General features: G+C 38.9%; 1 protein-coding gene across 11 annotated transcripts in view; it reads left to right on the top strand.

Moving 5' to 3' along the window:
* TBC1D32 (TBC1 domain family member 32) overlaps nucleotides 1-24410 on the top strand; it is a 67953-nt gene that overhangs the window by 25714 nt on the left and 17829 nt on the right. For 8 of the 11 annotated variants that reach the window (XR_013392261.1, XR_013392262.1, XR_013392263.1 and 5 more), the window contains 11 exons: nucleotides 972-1031; nucleotides 2394-2532; nucleotides 2842-2929; nucleotides 3892-4010; nucleotides 5624-5740; nucleotides 8619-8707; nucleotides 14974-15096; nucleotides 15953-16061; nucleotides 16430-16523; nucleotides 18803-18928; nucleotides 21330-21413. Coding sequence is in view for 7 of the 11 variants with exons in the window: in XM_077926040.1 (XP_077782166.1) it covers nucleotides 972-1031; nucleotides 2394-2532; nucleotides 2842-2929; nucleotides 3892-4010; nucleotides 5624-5740; nucleotides 8619-8707; nucleotides 14974-15096; nucleotides 15953-16061; nucleotides 16430-16523; nucleotides 18803-18928; nucleotides 21330-21413 (1148 nt within the window). In the remaining 4 variants the exon portion in view is untranslated. Of the gene's footprint in view, nucleotides 1-971; nucleotides 1032-2393; nucleotides 2533-2841; nucleotides 2930-3891; nucleotides 4011-5623; nucleotides 5741-8618; nucleotides 8708-14973; nucleotides 15097-15952; nucleotides 16062-16429; nucleotides 16524-17769; nucleotides 17841-18802; nucleotides 18929-21329; nucleotides 21414-24410 lie in introns of those variants that run through there. The other 3 variants (XR_013392264.1, XM_077926042.1, XM_077926041.1) reach the window with 3 other exon arrangements.

Below are 24410 nucleotides of genomic sequence, written 5' to 3' on the forward strand. Positions count from 1 at the left end.
CGATCAGAAGGTTGGCGGTTCAAACCCCCTTGACGGGGTGAGCTCCCGTTGCTTGGTCCCCGCTCTTGCCAACCTAGCAGTTCGAAAGAACATCAAAGTACAAGTAGATAAATAGGTACTGCTCCAGCGGGAAGGTGAATGGCGTTTCTGTGCGCTGCTCTGGTTCCCCAGAAGCAGCTTAGTCATGCTGGCCACATGTCCTGGAAGCTGTACGCCGGCTCCCTCGGCCAATGAAGCGAGATGAGCACTGCAACCCTGGAGTCGTCCGCAAATGGACCTAATGGTCAGGGATCCCTTTACCTTTAAGGAACAGATGATTGTTGTTATGTCTTCATATGTAAAACCACAGAATTCAAAGAGGGTCACATTCTTTTCCCCATGACTGTACTAATATATAAGAAATTTGTGGTACATTAGTAGCCTCAAAATGTGTGTGTCTCTCACTGAATATAGGTAGCTTTTGGATACCTATATCAATATTAGAGATACTCTATAGTTCAGATTTCAGTTTCAATAAGAGTTTTTCTCCAGTGAAGAATTCAGTTTTAGAGATGGGTATTCCTAGGTGGGTCTCTGTATGTTCTCTTCTCATTGGATGATTCTGTTGCTCTAGTGTTTTCTTCTTTCCAGTCCTTTCAGAGTGGTGAACAAAGTTTGGGTTAATAGTAGATCCCTTGCTGGTGCAATGCTTGTTTGCTGCAAACTATGGTTAGCCTACTAAAAACCAGCCTTGGGAACAGGCATTCTCATGCTGCATCCCACTCCAACACCGATCTCACCTGTTTCTCCTTGTCACCCTTAATAACACTTTCCTGTTACATTTGTACAAATGCTAATCATGGGTAGTGTTAGCTAGACTTACCAGAATATCACATAGATTTGCTAAAAACTGTATTAAGAAGGAACCTGGTTAGCATTAACTAGGGTTAGTGTTGGAGCAGGTGTAATATTAGGACTGCCTTCTCCCACAGATTTTTTGTACGCCAGGATCATCTTCAGGTGCCCTTCTCACTGTACCCCCACAATTTCAGGTTAGGCATATGACTTCTATGATTTTACTGTTCCGTTCTTTCTGTTGCCTTGTATGTGATTTTTGTGTTTAATTGTCTTACATGATTTGTAATACTGAAGGACGAGGTATGCATTTTATGTAACTGGCCACGTTCAGATAATCGAACCACAGCTTAACGAGTGAAGATATTCACAAGCTTCATGTATCCACATGTTGCTCCTTTGCAGAAGTAAATGAACAAGCTGAGAAGCTGTAGTTAAACAGAGCTTCATTTTACATCAGAATCAGGAAGTTTGGTTAGTGGCTTATAAAGAAGCCAGGTTCTGAAAAGCAAGTGTAAGTAAGCTTTAGGTTTTGGCTCATTTGGAATCCATTAATTATTGAAAGTAATGGGAAAGTAATGGAAGTTATGGTTGAGTATTGCTTCCTAGCTTGCTTCTATGTTCACATGAAGGGGGAGCAAAGGGCCTGCCTGCAGGTTACTCAAGATTTGATCATCTGAATGTAGCAATAAATGATATTAAAATGTAATTAAGGCAAACAAAGGAAAGCAAGGGGGTGGGAAGGGAGTTGGTATTCTTCAGGCTGCCAAATTTGCAGACCTGAGTTTGTAGCAGGTTCACATTACATTGGCACTAGACCTTAGAATACAATTATATGCATGCTTAGGAGTAAATTCTGTTGAACTCTCAGTAGGTAAGCATGCATATATATGACATGGAAAGCAACTTAAGAACTAGGGATTGGGTACCGTGAGCACAGCTAGCACCATCCTATGGTCAGTAACAATAGGTGCAACTTGTGGATCCTTGCCTGCTGAGGGAAGAGTTTACTTGTATGTGCAATTCACTGAGTTGGCATTATCATCATTATGCTTTGCTGCCTTACTACCTATTTTGTTTCTCTCTTTGTCAGGTAGTAGAAACTTACGCAAATAATCAAGAGAGTAATAGAGTTAAACTCTTGGTTTACTCTCAGCCTCTTTTGTATATGGTGGAAGGGTATCATTGTTGGAGGGAAATGTGTCAGAAGAGTTAACAGACAAACCTATTAGATCCAAGAGAAGGGCTTTAGACCTTCAGGGGGAGACAGCTGTCGCGTAGGTAGAACAAGCACAGATATACAGCTGCTTTCCTAAATGAATTAATTGCACCCAGATGGTGAATTGAGTAGTGTAAGCAATATTGAATGGAAACATTTTTTTCTAACAGAAATTATATACTGGTAGAGCAGTCTATGTCTTTGCTATAACAAACGAGCCTTTTATGCAAATCATTACTAAAAGAATCCCTTTATTCATTGGTAGAGAGGTTACTTGGTGGTTGTTGTTGTTTGTTTGTGGGTACTTTAATTTAGTTTTTATCTGTTTGCTTTTTTCCAGTATTGTACTGGAAGAGACGTTGTTGGATGACTTGCTAAATTTTGCAGCTACACCTAAAGGGCTTTTGCTGCTGCAGAAGACAGGAACAGTAAACGAGTGTGTGACTTTCATGTTCAACAGGTTCACAAAAAACCTCCAAGTAGGTATAATCATACACACACACACATACACATACATGAAACAATATTTTCATCACTTAGTTTGCCTGAGCAGTCTTTATTGCCTATGCCATAACTTTTCTCTGTTAAAGTGGTATAATAGCATCAGAATGTTAATTAGGTAATGCTTGTTAACGATACATTTGATTATGGATTTAATTGTTTGTTCCAAAATAAACAATATATAAAAAGCACCATTATTCTTATCTTGTATAAGCCATGAGCCTCCTGCACAGCTAAGGTGTTTGAGCCCTTGAAATTTATGGTTTGTTATAATTTGTTTGTGCTAGGTTTGTGGATTTGAAAAGTTTGGCTATGGAGCAATTGTATCCCAAGTAGCTGCAACAGCTGCAGGTGCTGTAGCTCTACAGAGTTCAGGTAACTTTTTGTATAGATTATCATGAATAAATCTTGGTAATTAAGGCTGCAATCCTAATCCCAATTCCCGGAGAGCAAGCACCACTGAATTCAGTAGGACTTAACTCCTATTGACATAGTTAGAATTGTGTCTATAGCTTTGACTTTTGTCAGCAAGCATCAGAGCTAATAATTTATTTTATTCTATCATCCTGTCTTTGTGCTTCTGTATGGGACAGTTCAGACAGAATGCCAAACCATGGTTTTGCATTATATATTTGAAAATCTGTTTCTTCTCCATCCTCCACTTTGCAGATGCCTCCCTCCTTTGCTAGTCTGGATAAAAGGCAAGCCATGGTTTCCCAAAAGACATGGTTTGCATCAAACAAGAAAATGAGGGAGAAATTTTTCACAAGGGAAGGAGGGAGAGGAGCATGCAAGCCCAAAGATGCTGCCATGCTTGGTCATGTAATGTCAGATCATGATGTGGGATTCAACTAAATTGTTGTGTGCATGGGAGTAAGGCTTTGACGGGGCTTCCTAAACCTGCCCTGGAGGATTGGGAAAACCCTCAGAACAGGTTTAGAGGGCTTTGGGGTTGGAGAGGTAGGAACGTCCCATTGCATGAGCGGGCCTTGTTTCCCATGTGCACACCCCAATGCTACATGGAATTCCACCCACTGAGGCCCTGAGTGTTCCAGAGCAAAGTCCATGTGGAACCAAACAGAGCCTCCACCTGAAATGTGGAGGTGGCTGCACCAACTGTTCCTATTATGGTGTGAAACAGTACAGATTAAGAGACCGTGTTAGAAATTGTGCATGTTATGAAAGAGGATGGTTTCATTAGTGAAGAGCTGTGGTAGCATTATCAGCTTAACCCTTATGGAAAGTGTTCTCAGTGTGGTTCCTGTCCAATAACGTTTGCTAGGACCTCTGCTATAAAATATGACAGAGTCCTTGTGAATAAAATACTCTTTTCCTAGGATTTATAAAAGCACTTGTTACCGAATTGTGGGGTGTTCTAGAGTGTGGAAGAGATGATGTCCGAGTAACTCATCCCAGATCAACACCAGTTGATCCCATTGATCGGAGCTGTCAGAAGGTGGTTTGAATTTTCTTTTGCACATTAATATGTGAATATACTTTTTATCTGAAGCAGAATGTTTTCCTTGAGATAGACCTTAAGTTGCTTGTAGCTTGCAGGTTGTAAATTATGTATTATTCTAAGGTAGAGTATTGGGGAAACAATAAAAGAATAGCATGGGATTGCCGTACCATGCTCTGATATGCTTTTTATTGAGGATGTGTTCTTGATAAACTTGCTAATAAGGATAGAGACTGACTCCAGAATTCAAAAAGAAAAAGAAGAGCTAACTTTGTTTAGTGTTAATATTTTGAAAGTTTAGCAGCTTAAAGAAGAGGAGCAAAATCAGTTTGAGAAGAGTTACACATAATCGCATCAGGATTCAGTGAATATGTTTCAATCAATCAGTTTTATTATCTCGGCCAGAGGCCATAATACAGAACATAATTACTAACAACTACAAATAAAGACAATTATCCAGAATAAAACAGTACCCATATAAAAGTCACAATCCACACTTCTTGCAAATAATCACCATCTCAACATAATTCTTTGGTAGAATTTAAACAAGCATATCTTGAGAAATAAAAACTAAGTGACTGTTCCTACTTCATAATGTAGTTGCTGTTCCTTTGGGAAGCACCCTAGACTGCCTGCATTTTATTGTACAATCTTTTTTTCTATCTCTGTGTGATGCAGCAATATCACTCTTCAGTGATCTTACCGATTGAGCATAGCCATGTATATTTTAAATATACATTATTCAGGCTGAGGGAGAAACTGCTATACATAGAGCTCATCCTATTTACTCTCAGCAGCCTAGTCTATGAATGGCCATGCCTGTCCTAAAGCAGGGGATTATCCAGCCTGCTGCAACGGTCTAATTGGAAAATAATGGCTGTGCTATCCTAACTCTTGTCAGTACAAGGAGATACTGTACTGGAAGGTAGTGTCCCTGTAGTTAGACTTGTATTACCTTGGTCTGCCCTCCAGGTTTAAAGTGCAAATGTAGTCTGGGCTTCACTGAAGGAGATTCTAGATAAAGGCAGCAGTGTTTGGATTTGTGGCAGCCCTCAATGCTATTTGTTTCCTTATACCTGGATTCAACCTTGCTTGATCTGCCATTTTCCCACCCCTGCTCCTATAAAGGCTAAGCCAACTCGTATTGCTTTAATGTCTGTGATTTGCAGTGGGCGTTCATTCCAGCTGTTTGCATTAGATTTCCTTTCCACCTTCTTTTCCACAGTAGGCGCTCTGCAAATGTCTTTAATTACCTTTAAATAGCCCTGCTCTGCCTGGGATGCAAACTTACCTTTCCATTCTGTTCAACGCTACAGCTTGAAAACACCCACACTGATAGGAGTTGGTCCAATAAAAGGTCACTCTTTATATATCATATTTGTGAAAACCAAAGTAATACTAATGGCTTTTGTAACAGGCTTTAGATTTATTTATTTATTTTGACAATTTGTATAACTCAATGACAGTAGCCACTAAGCAGTGTACAGAAGACTTGATACAATAAGACTAAAAATGTGTTAAAACTATAAAATCAGAATTCATTTAGAACGCCTGCTTGAATGAAATGCCAGTAATCATTTTGTTTACTGTGTCACCATTTCCTGCTTTAGTCTTTTCTAGCTCTGATAAACTTGTTATCCTACCCTGCTGTTTACGAACTGATAGGTGATCAAGCGATACCTAATAAACCAGAATATTCTCTCCGTGAAGTTCCTACAGATATTATAGTAAGTAGCTTGGCTTTCAATCCTTTTTGAAAAGCTCTTTTGAATGGTTATATTGCTCTGATTGAAACAAGCTCTTTTTGCAAATGGATTTAATGTTTTCTTATTGCTTTAACTTTATAATTTTGTATCTCCTTTTGACAATCATATGATGAGTGGTTTACAAATCTGTTCAATAAAAATAAGAAGCTTCATATGGGTTTGGTGTTCTATTGCTGCTTAGGTTCTGAGTACATTTTCAGCATTTCTTTCTTGCATGCAGCATGAGGGCAGTATATGCACAGTGTCCTCAATGTGAAACTTTTTTCCCTACAGTCATAGGAAAATGTAATACTTAAATAATAATCTGCAGATGCTGCTTTCTCTTGTCTAAAGACAAATCTCTTCTTTCAAGTGTAAGCAATGGATTTGATTATAATAAAATTATTCTTTATATCATATAAAATCTGTAGATGTATAAAAATCTTTTGCATATCTAAAGAAATATAGATATATTTAATTATAACCAATGTCAAAGTAGAACAAGAGCCACAATTTTGGCACCTGTGTGTGCCAGCCTGCCTAGCAGCACCTCTTATGGTTCTTGAGAAAGAGTTCAATAAGATTTCTTCAAAAATCCTGGATGCACGAGACACGCTTTGCTCATCCTGTTCCGCATGTGTTTGCATTGGTTCGGCCTTTCCTCATGCCCCCTCAGACATGCCCACGTTTCATTGGACGCCAGGATTGGACACCCAGCCTCCTACTCTGAGCAGAGGAGAGGTGCAAAGAGCTTTCCTTTGTGAGTGAGTGTGGTGGTGACTGATGCATATGCCTTTTCTTCATTGATAGGGAAGGGTTGAATACTTTCCTGCTCTTTTAGACATGGCAGCCATTTTTGTGTTATGCCATGCCCTTGTGGCAGCCATTTAGTGACTGGCATTCAAGCACTTCCTCAAAATTGCATATGCACCACTGCCTCAAAAAGGTTGAAGTTCCCTGAACTGGAATGTGATTTTCCTTTTCTTGGTCTTTTACCCATGGCCCACTTGGGAGATCCAGGGTAGAGACATTACTGTGTTTGGTGTTGCTGTGCTTTATGCCATCCCTGAATGTAATTTAACCATAAAGGTATCTGTGACCTTTCTTTTTTGAGGGCAGTTCCTGAATCTTGGGGATGGCTCTTCCCACTTCCAGTGATGCATCTGTGGGCTGTGTGGTCAACCAGATGTCTGCTTGTGTTGCCATCACTGTTGATGACCTTGGTGTAAATGGTTCTTTTTGGATTTCTTCATTCTGTTGCTCTTCCTTTTGACCGGAACACTTATCTTGGTGTAATGTTGATCAAGTTGCATTGGGTTGTTTCATGACAGTTTATCCTTCTATCCCTCTGTAGTAGGACTAGATCAGTTCTATGTGACTATAGCTGATTTGTTTTAAGTAACATAACAAATATCTAAACAATGTAAAATAATAAACAAAAGCAAATCTTATACAAAACAAGAATCCATCAAAATACATCAATGTAATACAACAGCAAAATACAGCAACAGAATGCAACAGAATTGCAATATTATCTTTAAAACGCGCGCGCGCGCGCACACACACACACACACACCAATACTGCAGAAAAGTATCCTTATAATGAATAATACAAATCAGGAATTCAAGAACCATACTTGGATACTGCTCATTCAGCCATCACACTTTCTTTGCATACATTATACCACTTCATCCTCTCAGTTCTTACTTCAGCTGAACACTATAAACATTTAACAACCAAAAATCATGTACTGTACAAATCTAACTGGTGAAAAGCCAGTCACCTGCCCTGCTCTCCATAGATGGTAAGGGAGGAAGTAGATACAGCTATGTGTGCTGTAACCCTGCTCTGTGCCCAGAACCTAGCCTGCTACTCTCTGGTGCAGTGAAGGGCATTACTCTGTCATCATGTTGAAATAAAATTCTACTGCCAGTCTCACCATGTAATATGCTATCTTGTCTTTTGTCTCAGGTAGCACAATGTCTATGATCTCCCCTGCTACCATGGCAAGCACACTATGCCTCTCATTTAAGGAAGGGTTGTTGCTCAGTTGCATCTGCTTTCCATATGGAAGGCCCCATGTTCAATTCCTGGTATCTCCATGTGGGGCTGGGAAGGACTCCTGCTTGAAACAGGGAGAGCTGCTGCCATTCAGTGCAGACAGTGCTGAGCTATATGGACCAATGATCTGACTTGAAATAATGAGTATAGTGCCAAATCCCCTTTGGCTATTCACATTTATTCTGAGGTTTTGGGAAAGAAACTGGAAACCTTACTCTTGGCTGCTACAGCTAGGCAAAAGTGTTTTTGCTCAGTGTAGACGGAGTTGGTTAGCTGTTTGAGGTGTCAAAGTACTTTGGATATAAGATCAAATCAAAAGATGTTGCCAAATCTCAATTCTTGGCAGATTACTTACACTCTCACATTAGCAAGGTTGTATAAATTTACTTGTTTAAGGAAGTAAACTTCCAATTAGGAACAGTTTTCCTTTATAGGAATGCTATTCTATACTTATTCACTGTGTTTTCCCCAGATGTACACATAGATTTAAAAATAAATGCACTGGGTATTAAATACATGTAGAGAATCTGATAATGACTATTTTTATGATTCTCTTTTCACTCGAGTCAGAGAAACTGACTGGAATGAAATGGGGAAAATACTTACTTTTTAAACACAAGAACAGTTTGCTGAATTGCTTCTTGCCAGTTTAAGAGCTATTTGTGAGGAAATGTAACAACCAAATCATATACTTGTCCATATACTTTAAAAATGTGGCTTAATGAAAATGGTTGAGTAATAATGTTGTCTGCTCAAAGTGCTCGTCACATATTAATAAAATTGGTGCTTATATTTCAGGATATCATTGACAGGCTTATAATTGTGAACACAGAAGCTAAAATTCATTCATTGTTCAATTATGAGCAGTCTCATATCTTTGGCCTGAGGTAAGATACTAAATTTTCTGATTCACTTAAGGTAAAATAATCAGCTAGTTTCTTCTGTTCTGCAGTGCTGACTTGGTAAAATGCTTATGAATCTGGCCAATATGAGGATGAGGGTAGAGGTATCTGTGAGTGAAATATACAGGTTGAGTGCTGTATGGCAATGAAGGCCAATATACAGTCAGGGAAATTAGACTATGCACAAAGGAAGTATTTCCCCTAGACAACATGTATTGTACCCGTTCATATGAGGCTTAGAGATAATCCTCTCAACGCAAATCTTTGGTGTCCCCACCCCCACCCCCACCCCATTATATTGTTTATTATAGGTTGCTTTTGGAGGTTGGAACTCTTAGCTGCTTGGGATGCAGTCTACAATTTTTGCTGTGCTGACACAATAGAAAGAACTTAGGCACTTAAACCGTTACTCCTTGCTGTCTCTTGTTGGATGAGGAAAGAAATAGGATGCTGAAATTTTAATCAAGAGCTGCAGTGGTTTTGACTGATGTTTTGTAGCTAATTGGCTGTATACAGTCTTGGATCTTTGAATGTCAGGGGTTTCCTGTGCCTGGTTTGATGAGCACAACCTTTCTGTTACTTATTTTATTTTATTTAAAAAGCATTTATATACTACCGTATTTTTCGCTCTATAGGACGCACTTTTTCCCCTCCAAAAATGAAGGGGAAATGTGTGTGTGTCCTATGGAGCGAATGCAGGCTTTCACTGAAGCCTGGAGAGCGAGAGGGGTCGGTGCGCACTGACCCCTCTCGCTCTCCAGGCTTCAGGAAGCTATCTGCAAGCCTTCGGAGCGCGGCGGGAGTTCCTGGGCTTCGGGCAGTTATTCGCAGCGCTTGCTGCCACTCCCGGACCTGTTCTGGGGGCTGGGGTCGGGGGAAGCTCGGGCTCCCCTCGCCTTAACCCCGCGGCTAAAAATGAAGCCGCGCACAGCCTCTCCCGGCTGGAGAGGTTGTGCGTGGCTAAAGATGGATCCCGCTGGCTGTCTTGGCTTCTTTGCTCTTTGGGCTGGGGGGGGGGATATTTCCCCCCCCCCTTTATTCCCCCCCGAAAGTAGGTGCACCCTATGGGCCGGTGCGCCTTATAGAGCGAAAAATACGGTATTTAACGTTACAAAAATCTCTAAGCAGTGTATAGTGTAACAAACAAAGAGTAGATTATTAAACCAAAAAGCACAACCTAAACCAGTAAAACAGCAATATAAAAAAGCATAACAGTGAGAAAAAAAATTCCTGAAGATTTAAACATGTAAAACAGGGTCCAGTCTTACGGGTTAGTGGAAGAGAAGTTTTCACATCTGAAGCAACTGATGATTGCGTGCTTCGTGTATGGCAAAGGGAAGGGCAAGTAGGACCGTGAAAAGAGGACACGTCCAGGAATTCCCAGACATATGGCAACCCTATTCACCCTTCCGTTGCAGCTCCCAGCACACACCCTGAAAATTGGCTTCAGAGGGTTGGGGGCCCCTCCAGAGCAATGTGAAAGGTGGCATGGGAGAAGAGAGAATAGGCAAAAATGGGTTCCTCCTCCTTTTCAGTTAGTGGGGGTTTCCAGTGGACCAAAGGCCCTTTTGGGGGCTCACAGACACCAGCTGGGTAATAAATGACAACAACAATAGCAATGATAATAATAATAATAATAATAATAATAATAATAATAATAATAATAATAATAATAATGATGATGATGATGATAATAATAATAAATAATAATATATTGGACCAGGCAATCTTTCAGATAACCTGGTCCCAAGTTGTTCAGGGCTTTATATATGTTAACAAGTTGATCAGCAGAAGGATGCTTCAGGAGTTACTATCTTTTCCTAGCACAGAATGAAGAAGTTTCTTCCTGCTCAGTTCACTCGCTTTTACCACTTTCTGTAGGTCAATTTCTTTCACTTCTGTGTGAAGTGAAAGTGTGATTCCTAGCTGCTGTAATTTTAGACTGGTGCCATGTGCTGTGCTATTCTGGTACTCCGTCTGTCCCCAATATCTCTGTATTTCTTCTGCCTCAGATTGGAAGGTGTTGTTAGTATGTGGCAGACCCTGTTCCCTGTTCCTGACAAATTTCCTTTGCTGAAGTAGATCAGCTTCGGTAGAGCTTGTTTGACAGTTGTGAGTTTACATCTAACGCAGCAGCGTGTCAGAGGGAGGAGGACTCATTGGAGGGCCAGATCCACATATTAGAGCTGTTTCCCACCATATCTCAACCCATGTCTAAAACAATGCTAACACAATTATTTTATGCAAAATAATTATAGGAAAGAGACTGCCAAATCCAGTGTCAGTTCTAACATCTCTCTACATTATAGCAATGAAATTTACTATGCTAAAGCAGTGGAACAATACTATATGCTGAAGCATTTATCATAGATTATTGTAATTTGCGTTCTCAAATTTATACCTCATCTGTCAACATCATAGCTTACAAAAAGGGTTTAAAACAATTTAAAGCATAACGAACTTGCAATAAAACCACCACAAAAACAGAGACAGTAGGCCACTGCAATGATGGTCAGCTGTTCTTGGACTTCTGGTCCTATCATCCCTGACTATTGGCTATATTGACTGGGGTTGCTGGGATTTGGAGTCCAGCAGCTTCTGGAGGGCTAAAGGTTCCCTGTCCCTAGTCTAGCTGCTCTAACATATTTATCACAATAAAACTGTCTCAAATAGGAAGTGAATGTTGCTATATCTTCTTAGAGAGTATTTACAGTCTTGTGGTTTGTTTTTCCTTTTTTTGCAGTAGGATTTTTTAATAGGTTTCACGTTAATACAAGTGAAAGAATTGTATTCCTTATGGTCTTAATCTCAGTGGTCCACAACCAAGTCATCAGATGGATATTGCAAAACATTGATATCCCTCAAGTCTGGTGAAAGGCAGGCGCCCTTTTGAGTTTTCTTAAAGAATTCTCAAAAACAATTTTCCCAGGGGAAAGCTTTCAGTGCTTGCTTCCCTTTCTCCTAAACTTATCATTGTCTGTTGGGGAGGCCTGTATGCTAGGGAATCTGAGAAATGAAGTTCCCAATGGATCTTGGCTCAAAAGGCAGCAGTTTCCCAAGCTCCCTAGCTGCAGTTAATTAACACTCAGGAGAATGTGTAGCTTTCCCCTAAAGAAACTAGCTCATCGTGTTCTCAAGAAAATATGTGCAAGTAGTTGTCATTAGGTTATGTGCCTGTCCTTCTTTCTGAACATATAATGAGAAGCCTCAGGTTAATTTTAGCTTTTTATTTGTACCTGAAGTGCCACAAGATTTTCCATTAGTGCATCAAGAGTTTAAATTGGATTCTCTACTTTGAAGATACATTATCTGGATTAAAACCTTTATTCTCTTCCAGTAATCTTAGTACCTGTCAACTCTAGTTTTTAATAACGTTATTTTGGTTCATTTCCTGTATTAGATGTTTCATAGTTGCTCACGCTCTCAGGAGAAGCACAGGGAAGCAGCCCTGTACTCGCCTTTCTTTGCAGATCCAGAACAGGGCGGTGGGTAGAATCAGGCTCACAAACCACAACCAGTTCCTCTTAGATTTTGAGAAGACTGAGGTCCCAACTACTTATAGCATTATCATATAATTTGTCTTTGTAGACCAGTTCTTTCTCACAGAGTCCCTGATCCAAATTGGGAAGCTGGTTTGATAGGAAGGTGAGCCTGCTGCTCTAGTCCCTGTCTAGTTTGCACACAAACTTTGCTTGGGAATATGCTTCTGTTAGCCAAAACTTAGTTAATTTTCAATCAGTGTATTACCTATAGGTTTTTTTAAAAAAACATTTACTGCAAATTATACAGGATATTGCAGTCATTCTAATTTTTGTTTTGGAAAACAAAACAGATTGTATTTTCCTCCAGTTTCTCTATTGGAATTGTAATTATGTTGTGTAAACAATCTTTAGCAATAGTTTTAGGGAGCTGTATCTTTTAAACGAATGTACCGTGTTCTACAGAATCTGAGTATTGTCAATGGAGGAGGATAAATTAACATGTCATATATTAATGAGGGGGTGGGAATCCCTGTTTTGTTATATATTCACATCTGGTCTGTTTCCAGTGGTATTAAAACCTGACTGCAGGTACAGGAAACAAATAATTAAATAAAACATTCATGTCACAATCTGTACATACGCACATCAATTTGCATTTGTTTTTAAATTTCAAGCAACACTTGAAATCTTGAAAAGCAAGATTAACAGAAGTTAACAGGAAGAAAATGGAAAGACCTAAAATAGCATGGCTAGCAGAACAAGTACAGTAAATGGAAATAGTTCCTTTGAACTGCATTAGATTTGCAATATGAAACCGCCATTACTGATATCAGATGCAGAACAGAGGGCTAAAGAATAGTGTCACATTTTCCATACCTTTTGAAACAACTAGGGAACATTGGCTATGAGCACAAAAGAGCAATCAGGGCTTTTAGTCCTAGACCAAGGGATAAAGTGGTGACCAGTTTCACAAGTTATATAAAAGATGTGCATCTGTTACGACCTCATGAAAGTGCAGTATAATTCATGCAAAGGCATTTAGTGTGGGTAACTTGGATAGAAAATGGTCTGGATTAGTGGGTTAAAATATTCTAGTTTTAATATCAATGGGTGCTTTTGTTTCCTTTGTTTGCTAGTAATATTCAAATTAAACTGTCAAAGACATGCCATGCAGAAAAGGGCATTTGTGTATGAAAAATTATTTTGATATCACACTGATTTTCTGAATGCATCATAATGTTTCTCCCCACACTGATGACTCATAAGTAATTCATAATAATCTTTTCATACTAAAAATGTTTTAGAATGACATGATCATCAGTAATGAAAATATGAATGCTTCTCTTTTGTCCTATAAATCTTTATGAAAGCATTAAATGTCTCAGTATTGATTTTATTAATCTCTCTGTATCACTTCTTGAAATATACTAACGAATGAATGCTTGTCCTGAAGATTATGGAGAATAATTTTATGAATAAAACATTCAAGCAAATGAATAGGCTTTTGAAACTAAAAATAGTTATTACTACATTGCCTCTAGTAGCTTTGTTTTTCAGCAGCCGAATGAGAAAGAAAGCTGGGTCCACTGCAATATTGTGTTGGGCTCTTCTTCCACCTGTTCATGAAATGAAGCCTCTGGGTTACACGGCATGGATGAGATAAATTTGGACAAACCAGCCATGTAAAATTCAGTGCAGTTCTGTACATGTCTACTTAGGACTAAATCATATCGCCTACTCCCATGTAAATGGGTATAGGATCACAACACTGGGAAGACAATTTTCTTTCATAAAGGGACCAAAGGTTGTTTCCATGTTAGCTTGCTTGCATTGTTGCCATCCTTGGTTCATTCACTTTTTTTCAGAGAAAATGGGTGGCATTGTTGAGAAGTTGTTACTTCCTTACATTGTGCGCTCCCTTTTCTGGCAAAATTTCTGCTGATATTTTTGGTATATAAATTGAAACACAACTGGAGGACACAGCCTGTCTGGTGTGGACATCCCAAAGGGTATTCAGCACTCCTGTGCTTTTAGATACAAGCTTCCTAGTTTGAGGTTTTTGTTTTGCTTCTTTCTGTTTTGTGGAGCAGTGGGCTCACTGGTGAATAGCCTGTACAGTGGTACCTCCGGTTGCAGACAGGATCCGTTCCGGAGCTCCGGTTGGATCCCGAGGTTTCCGCAACCGGAGGGACCGCTTCTGCACATGTGCGCACGGCAAAAACCTAGAAATATACCTCCAGGTTTGCGTAACCAGAGGGACACGTAAGCCGAGGTACGACTGTAAATTGTTTCTATAAAGCCTTTCTACATTGTTCCCTTATCAGTTTCTGTTCCTGTTGCAGAAAGGAGCTTTGTATAGTAAAACAATGTTGTTGTATAAAAAATAGAAGAAAAAATAAAAGGAAGAACTGGTAATTAAAGCCCCTTCTCCCTGGAACAAAACTGACAATAAGAAATTGACAGTCAGTTTAGCAGTATTCAACAAGAAGCAATAAAAAGGCAGTGTGCACATGCAAGAATATAATAGAAATACCTTGACTGTAGATAACAGTGTTGTTCCAAATGGTGTTCTAGGATAGGTCAGTGGTATTCTACATGCAAACCATATGCTGTGTCCCAGGTTCCTAATTCTGCTTTGTATTACAGCAGTTAGTTTGTTTCTTTTTTTAAAAAAGAACTCAACTCCAAAATATTTAAACTTGTGTAGTGCTGCTCTGCATTTCCCATAACTTGTAATGTTCTGATATTTCAAAATATTACACTCTGCAGGTTATTAAATGTGCTCTGCTGTGATCTAGATACACTTCTACTTTTAGAATCTCAGTATAAGGTATCAGAAGTGCTCTTAGATGCCCAAAGAGAAAATACCATCTACATTTCTGAAACTTCTCGGTAAGGAATATTCATTTAAAAAATGTATCACCCTACTCTATAGTTCTGTGTAATCTTTACTTGGAGTTTTTCACATAAACCCACAGCCTTACCCTCCAAAAGAAAAATATCAGTGGAGAAGGCAGCTCTGCAAATAATAATAATAATAATAATAATAATAATAATAATAATAATAATAAATTAATGTATGGCTTCATTGAGTTAAGGAATTTGGCATGAGACCCTTTTTTCATTTGTTGGGGATACAAAAATTATGGTATTGAAAGCATGAAAATCGGTTGTGTTTATTGTCCTCATTGTTGTGCCACTTGAACTGTTCTGTCTGATGCCTACATATCGTTCTTTACTACTTGGCTGCATACAGCCACTAGGAAGCATGCATGAAGGGGTACAACCAACATGAGGCAGAATGAACATCCCTGATGTATTCACAATCTTTATTGACCTGGCAAGGATGGGAATAATTTGTAAGCTTGCTACTCCTTTGAAGTAACTATTCGTTAACCACAACCCATTTTTGGCTTCTGTGTTGTAATTTGATCTTGGGAGGTGCTGATATATTATCTCAAAAACCATTAGGACTGGTCAGTGCACCATAAATAAATACTGAATGCCATAAAAAGAGTAGTTTGTATTATATTCTGGTCAGAAAAGACTAAGCAAAGCACACATAGTGCATTCCCTTCTACCTCTGAATTCCCCTGAATCCAGTGCCAGGATTTTGTTACCTTGTTCAAAACTGCAATTCAGTGTCCATGCTAACAACCGGGCTTGAAGTACTTTCTCAGTAATCTAGCTCTTGAGAATCATGACTCATGGCAATTTCCACATGCAATTCAATTTTGTTTTGTTGCAGAGACTTTATAATTGATGGCCTATCAGTAGAGAGAAACCATATTCTTGTTAGAATAAATCATGTTGGTGGACCAACGGAACGGATCTTGCCTCCAAGAATATTGCATAAGGTTGTAAACGTGCTTTTCAGTTTTCTTCACATTTAGCCTCTCTGGAGATAAGTGCTGCAAACTGAGATTTATTTATTATTTCTACCATTTATTTAGAGCTGATTATTCCACTGAACCTCTGCTGACTAACTGCGGCTACTGCCCTTTGAGTGGGCTTAAAAGAGTTGTTCTGTGTAATCATCCTGACTCATTACGCTGATAGCATTAAAGTACAGTGTCAAGTGCACTATGTTTTATATGTAGGTAATGCATGAAATATCTGAAGATTACCTGTAAGTACAGAGTGCACATTCTTCAAACGACAGAATGAAATAGACAAGCCATCAGTAAGTTATAACATCACTTTATTATTGGTGGTTCTCCCTTAGGGTGATGATCCATATCCTTGGCCCATGTTTTCGTCATATCCTTTACCAACATGCTATCTTGCTGAATTTCCAAGAAAAACTGACACAAGGCAAGGTATAATATGTTAGTTTACTGGAGTGATGTATGTGAAAAGCACAAATATGTATTTTAGATTAATTTGTGGTTGTGTGTTAGTCTGTTCATAAATCTTGGTATGTTTTGTTTTGAGGAACCTTTTTGAAAGGCTCACGAGGGTAAAGAATATGAGCTGAACATATCTGTATGGCAGCTGGAGTTTACCACATTCCTTTGGGATAGTTTTTTCTTATTTGTATCTCTTGATTTTCTGTTTGCATTGCTTGGTTTGTATTTTATCATTGAGATGCAATATGGATCTGTATTTATTCACATTTGAATCATAAGGTGTTGTCACAAAGAGGGTAGCCCCAAGCAAAATCCCTTGTGAAAGAGAGAACACAGTAGGTGCAGATATTTATGTCCAGGCAAACAGTACAATAACGGCATGCATTTCAAACACTTAAGGCTCTTTAGAGGATAAAATAAAAATCTTCGTGGAGCTTAACTCTACAAATCAAGGAATTTTACTGAATGTACCCCATGTCCCATAGGCAGCTTTTATTCCCCAAAGAAGAGTCTTACGCATTCAAAACCTGCCGGGATTGCATGGTTTATCTGTGTCTACTGTGCTTTTCCCTTTCAATTCTAAGATGCACACATTATCCATTAGGCTTAACGTTTTTGTTAATATACATGTATATTACCAAGTGTTAAATTGAACACAGGATGACTTTACACTTGTTCCTTGAATTTAATACAAACACAGCAGGGATTTTATAATAAAAGCAATCAGATACTGGGACCCAATTCCTTTACGTATGAAAATCAAACTGAGGGAAAACAGAATATGGGAACAAATTAGTTTTCCCCTCCCACCTGATAACCTATAAAGGGAACTCAGTTTTGTTCTAGAAAACCTTTCCCTACCCTAGTACCTTCTGCCTGGGGTTGAATCAGGGCTGACAAAGTGAGGCAACTGCCTCAGGTGACAGTAGATTATAATCCTATACTTTGCTTAAGCAGCCACGTTTCTTGGTGTGGCCCTGAATCTTTCTCCTAACAGACACAGTCTTAAGTTTTCTAAGTTATTCTTGTTAACTACTTTCCAGTCTTCTACATTATTGCCACCTTTCATTCTCATAAAAGGAAAGGGCAATCATGTAGAGTCAAAAAGTGGGATCCTGAGAAGCATGATAAGACATATAGAATACCTTACACTGACAAATAGATATAAACAAAAGGTGTTGAAAGTAGGAAATGAATAACTATTCCTCCTTGGCAGTGGGAACAAGTCATGATCATACAGGGAGAAAGGGCCAGAGGAGTTTCGTCATCACCAACGATCTAATCTGCGTAAGAAGCTTCTTTTTCCCTGTGCCTAGCTGCATGAAGTGAACATTAGACGAAGAACTAAATTAGGCTTGTGCCAGTGAGGGCCTCTGAGAAATGAAGCCTTTTGGTGTAATTACTTGGCATTTGAATGTGCATATGGAATAGATTGGAAGAATTGTACTCGTCGAACAGCTTTGTGAAATACTCTGGGTTGGTCAAATGAATTCCAGTGACGGGAAAACAATTTAAGTATAAATTATTAAAGTCCAAACACTATTTTAAAATGCATTTTATGCGTTGAAAGAAACAGAAAGCAAATATTTTCTATTTAATAAAAAAAAGCTAACGGCATTTGCAAGTGATGATTTCATTTAGGAAGTTGAATATTAACTAGGATACTAAAATGCTGAAATGAAGCAGGAATAATAAGTATCTTAAAGAACCAAAGTTTCTAAAGTCTGACTACAGAAATGTTTTATTGTGTATACTTAAAATGAATTTAGGCAATTTTAAAGCCTAGAAACAGGTACGATATTGCACAAACAAGAACTTGGTAGAGGATGATAGCAGGGAGAAATTATCTTGATCACTTTGATATTTACAATTAAGAAATTCACTGAAAGCTTCTTGGAGGCTCATAAAGAGCCATTTCTAAGGACCTATTTGTAAAAAGCAGGACTTTTAATTTCAGGAAAATGCTGTTACTATGGTAATATTTAGTTATTCTAATACTGCATGAAGTTTAAATAGGCAGAGCAGCCAGGTGGGAGGGGAGTGCCTCCAGCCCCCATCTGCTGTTTGAGCCAAGCAACTCACCTTCACAGTCTAGTCCTCTTATGACCTGTGAACATCTTTTTGTATTTCCTTGTATAGGAGCTTTATTGGTTTGAGGCAGACTTACTAAGTTCTTCACTGATTGCTGTGGTCATTTAGGCAAAAGTAAAACCATAGCTTTCATAGCAATATTTTCATCTTCGTTTTAGATGGCGATGCTAGCAAGCTTGCATGTGCTTTAAATAATCCAGATAAACCGCTGGAATTGATTGAAAATATTCAAAGACAGTTTTGTGAAATCATGGAAAACAAACCAACTGTTATGAGTGGAACCAGTAAGTATAATTATTTTTAAAGGGAAATTGCTTATCCTTGCTACGTTATATTGATAATTCTTTATAGTGAGGTATGATTGAGGACTGTCAAAGGGGAAGACATGTCATTTAAACCAGTTTGCATTATATGTTGCTATGTCCTAAATTATGGTGCTGGAGGAGACTCTTGAGAGTCCCATGGACTGCAAGAAGATCAAACCTATCCATTCTTAAGGAAATCAGCCTTGAGTGATCACTGGAATGACAGTTCGTGAAGCTGAGCCTCCAATACTTTGACCACCTCATGAGAAGAGAAGAAAAGACCCTGATGTTGGAAAAGATGGAGGGCACAAGGAGAAGGGGACAACAGAGGACGAGATGGTTGGATAGTGTTCTCGAAGCTACCAGCATGCTCTGGTCCATAGGGTCACGAAGAATCGGACACGACTAAATGATTAAACAACAACAAAATGTCCCAAATTAGTTGGAATATGCCTGTCTCAAGCGACAATTGAGGTGAAGTCAAACTGTTGCTGGGTTGTAGCGCTTGCTGTGGCTGTAGAGATGGATGTGGGAGAGACATGTTTTGTTGCAGCTGGGGCAGATGAAGGCATCCAGTTGTGCTGCAGCAGATGCACCATGGCGTTTCTTCTCTCTGCACTCCTCCCACGGTTATTTTTCCTCTGCTCTATGGGGAGCTGGCTTCCAGCACCAGGCCCATTGGTAGACCAACTCTGTGTTCCAAAGATGTCTGCAAATGTGACATGAAGCCTGACAACATCAACTCCGCCAGACCGGAATCCCTTGCAGACAACTGCAGTGCCTGGAGACGTCATGTATCCATAGCAGTATATCCTAAACATTCCTCTAAGAATCCCTGAGAGAGTTACTCCAAATGAATTACTACATCAGAATTATACATTATTTAGGCAATGGTTTCCCAAAGTGGTTGATATTGATGTGAATGTGCAGGGGCTGAATAAAAGATCTAGAATTCCAAAGTAGGTCAGAAACGGCCTAGGGGTGGAAAAGATTGCCACAAGGGACAGTGTGGAAATGCAACGAGCCTCAGGAATAAAGAACATTAATATGTACAGAGTGCATCTCCCTTCCCAGTGAGGAGCCTCTGTATTTAATAGATGATTTTACAATGTGACAGTATTCCTTATTTTTTTTCTTCCATTTTATGATTCCTAGTAATGGTGATTGGTGGTTTAAAAGGGTTGATTATACATTGATATTTCTGGATGTCATTTCATTTACATCCCTAAGAATTTGGGTTGGGGGTCAATGACAACTTTATAAGCTCGTCAAGGGGTCAGTGAACTCAGATGTTGGTGAAAGCCTGCTCTAGGCAAACCTGTGTTTGCAAAGATCACTTTGGGAACTATCCATGAAAGAATGAAATATGCTGTGTGCATAGAACATAGAACTCTTTTCCCATTTAGGGCTTTCTTACTCATTTAAATGAGTAAGACAAGTGCAAAAGACTTCCATGGAGAGTTTGGAAAGTTTCCTGCTGAGATGCAAAAGGAAGCAGGTCGCTGTGTTGGAACGCCTTTTGCACAAAGGAGGACAGAAACTCTTAAAGTGCATTGACCTTTACTGCAAGATGAAGGCCAAACTTCCCTCCTCAGAACCTCTGTATAGAAGAATGTAGGCAGTGCAATCTAATTACAGCTAATTTTCTTTATGTTGAAACTGTCTAACAAATTCCGAAGTAATCCTCAGAGGATCCAAGGATAACAAACGATTCCCTTTCAGTTTACACTGAATAGATTGTCAGAGAAGCCATTAAAATTTTAATTTAAACCAGGAATGTTGTTATGAATACAAAAACAGAATGCCTGTTTTGAATTATTTTTGCCATGCTTTTGTGAATAAACATGCGGTCGTATAGACAGCTTTAGGCTGCAATTCTGTAACGCACTTACCTGGGGGTAAGCCTCATTGAACCCAGTGAGGCTTTCTTCTGACTGCATATGTAGTAGAGTGCACTGTTAGTTGCCTTTAGGCTTTCATTTTGGTTCATTTTCTACTCACTGTTGTGCTGTGGTCAGAGTATTGGCCTATATCAGAGGCACTAAGATTCAATCCACACTCAGCCATGGCGCTCACTTGGTGCCCTTGAGCCACTCACTGTCTTTCGGTCTATCCTATCCCCCGGGTGATCGAGAGGATAAAATGGAGTGGAGCAAGCTACATATGCCACCTTTGGTTCTGTGGAGGAAAGGCAGGGTATAAGGGAAACAAATAAATTGGTTGATATAGTTCTGCATTTTACTTTGTGGCATTTTTAAATATATATATTTATTTTATTGTTACAAAATTGTGCACACGCAAATCACAAAACATGACATGATTTCTTTTTTAAAGGAAATTTTGTGGCATTGATGCATTAATCATTTTGGTTTTATTTCAGATTTGGCAGAATTAATGGAAATGTTTGTCTTGCATCTTTCTGAAACGCCATCAGAATGTTACTTCACCAGCAGAGAATGTGAAGGTAATTTTCTTCTCTCATGCTGTTTTTTCTGGCTTGCAATGGTCAACTGAAAGGTAACTGCCACACTTCTGGCTTCTGAGCCTCTCTCAGTGGCCCTGAGTGGAATAGGTAGAAATAGCAGGCTCCTTCCTCTTGATCTGGTTTGACCCAGCTGACCTTCACTTTTTGACTGAAAAAGAAAAGCAGGCTATAATTATAATTAAAACATTATAATAGGAGGATAACAGATCTTGGCATTTTATGACATAGTGATGAGGTTTTCACCTTTCTCGTAGCAACATGCATAGGTTGTAGACTATTGAGTTTACTGTTTTATTTTAAAATTAGTATTTGTCACAGCATACAGTTGGTGGCAGAGGGACAAAGGACAGAATTCATAGACAAATAGGCCATAAGGGTTCCTTGGTGGGGCTGCCCTAAGACCTTGGCTGCAGCTCTGGAGACTGAGGCTGGCCTCTTTGCACCCATGTGGGTGAGCAACCACTGGGATGACCCACAGTGAGGTGGGCCATTCCCTAATTCCTGACAACATCAGGCAGCAGTCAGGCCACCCAATACCAAGATCCTTGCTGCCATGCCACAACAATTTCCATTATCAATAAAAAATTGTGGCCATATTTCCCCCAGCCATTGACTTTGTGTGTGATCTTTGGTCCAGTACGCTTGCACTCTGTGTCTGGGGTACAGCATGTAACTCTCAACATTAGCTGGCTTTTGCAGAGTCACGTTGACCCTGTCACCTCATTTTTGAAAAAAAAAAAATTTCTTATACCTTTCCAATAGGCATAAATCTGACATAAAGCACACATCATTTCACTAAAATAAGGAGGATTCCTCTGAAATACCACATAGCTATTTACATCTCATTATGGTTCAAGAGTAGCTGGAACATGATTTTTTTAATTGGGTGCTTCTGTAGTGCATTTTATTCCACCTATCAATGGAAATTAAAATGTTTTAAAAATTAAATATAATTTTGTATTTTCAACATATTCCTTTGACACTTTTGTTACACTATGGCTCCCTGTTTGTCTTCTCCTCTGTATTGAGCCCTTGAATCCTATACTGGAATAAATCATAGAGAATCATCAAGCATAAGAAATCTGATGTAAGGTTGTTTGGTATCCCAAATTATTTGTAAAGGGAGCAGATGGATTTGAGTTTTAATAAGCCAGCAGACTACTCAGTGCAGCCCCTCCACACACACACACACACACACACACACACACACACACCTTGGCTAGGCTCTGATCAACAGGGAGTATAACAATAGTTTAGCCTGGCTTTTTAATGAATAGAATCAATGTGTTATATGAAAGTAGTTTCAGGACAATGCATTGATATTCAGTGTTATCATGTTTCTGGAAATGAGAAATTGATTATCTTAAACTACAGCAGCTTTCTAAACCCTTGGGTAGTTGAAATTAGAATAACACAATTCATCCAGCTGTTGTGAAATCCCTCAGGATTTCAATCCATTATAAAATTTGCAAATCTGGAAAAATCAAATTAGTTTCGGTTAGCGTTTTAAAGATGAGGGAGAATAATAAGCTAATATATTGACATTTATACAGTTGCAGGGCTTAAAAAAATTATAATAAACAATAGCAACACTTAACTCTATATTGCCTGTCTGTTGGCTTATGTGGAAGATGCGCTTAAAGTTAAAGCTTCTATGAAAAAAGACTTCTGGAAATCCAGCCTCTTTCTTTCATATAATATATGGATGACTTATGAATATGATCCATGCATATAGCTATATATAACTTTAAATATCACTCCTGAGCTCAAACCACCACAACAAAACTGACACTAGATATTTTTAAAATCTTTCTTCTTTTTTTCTCTTTTCCATCGCCATATGGCAGCCTGCTGGCCCTAGAGATGGTACTGGAGTACTTGCTAGTCCTGACAGCAATGTTTGCATCAGATCATCTGCTATAAATTAAGATGCTAAGGTAGTAGACTCGCCATTTTCCAGCTACATTTGTGAAACCCCAGATTTAAGTCTACTCATAAGATAACATTTGGAGTGGCAAACCTATCTTTGGGCTGTGCTTTTTGGGCCCCTCTGCAAGATTTAATATTTTTCCGCAGAAAATTAGCATGGTGAAGACAAAACTCATTTTAGGATCCATCTCACAGGCATCCCAAATGTCTCTGGATTGGGTTTTGTAAACATTTGTTTTGGTATGGAGTAATAGTCAGACATGTTGGGGGTAGCATATTTCAGGCATAGGTTTGAAATCTTGTTTCTTATTAAAGGATCTCTAAAAGTGGGACAATGAAAATAATTTCCTGCCCGTCATTAATGGTTGACCCTACTTGCCTGGATTGTCCTAAGAAAAGACTAAACATTATAACCTCGTGTGTGTGTGTGTGTGTGTGTGTGTGTGTGTGTGTGTGTGTTAAAAGCAACCTTTGAACTTTTTTCTGGAACATATCTCCCCTCATCCCTCCCTTCCATGTAGTTCTTGCCCATAGTTTAGCAATGAAGTGAAAGTGGACAAAGCTTCCCTTTTAATTGGAGAGCATAGCAAACATTATAAATTGGGCTGCGTGTCCCATTTGGGATTTGGTTATTAAAAGAACATTTCAGACTTTGTTGTCTTCCACGGGTTTCTTATTTTCATGCTTGCCATTTGATTACATGGGGTTACTGAGCTCTATAAAACTAAGACTGCACTATTGCTGCTCACATTTTATTTTATTTTCCCTTCAAAACTCTGAGGAGTACTTTGTTAATAGAGAAACAATTCCAGCTGAAGAGTCTTTAAAATTCTGGCAAATGTAATGTCATTTTAGAAATAAGTAGCTGTATATATTTCGAGCCGAACACGTCTCATGTAATTAGAATTAGGACAGATCATACACATTATTTTGCATCTCCTTTCAAGGTAGCAATAAAAGCTGAAAATCCTGGAACATGGATTGCACTTTTAAAAATTGACCTTTATGTTTTGAAATTGCTTTATTCTTACCAGTAGTAATTTAGCA

Source organism: Podarcis muralis, chromosome 3, assembly GCF_964188315.1.
Source record: "Podarcis muralis chromosome 3, rPodMur119.hap1.1, whole genome shotgun sequence".
Classification (NCBI taxonomy): Eukaryota; Metazoa; Chordata; class Lepidosauria; order Squamata; family Lacertidae; genus Podarcis; species Podarcis muralis.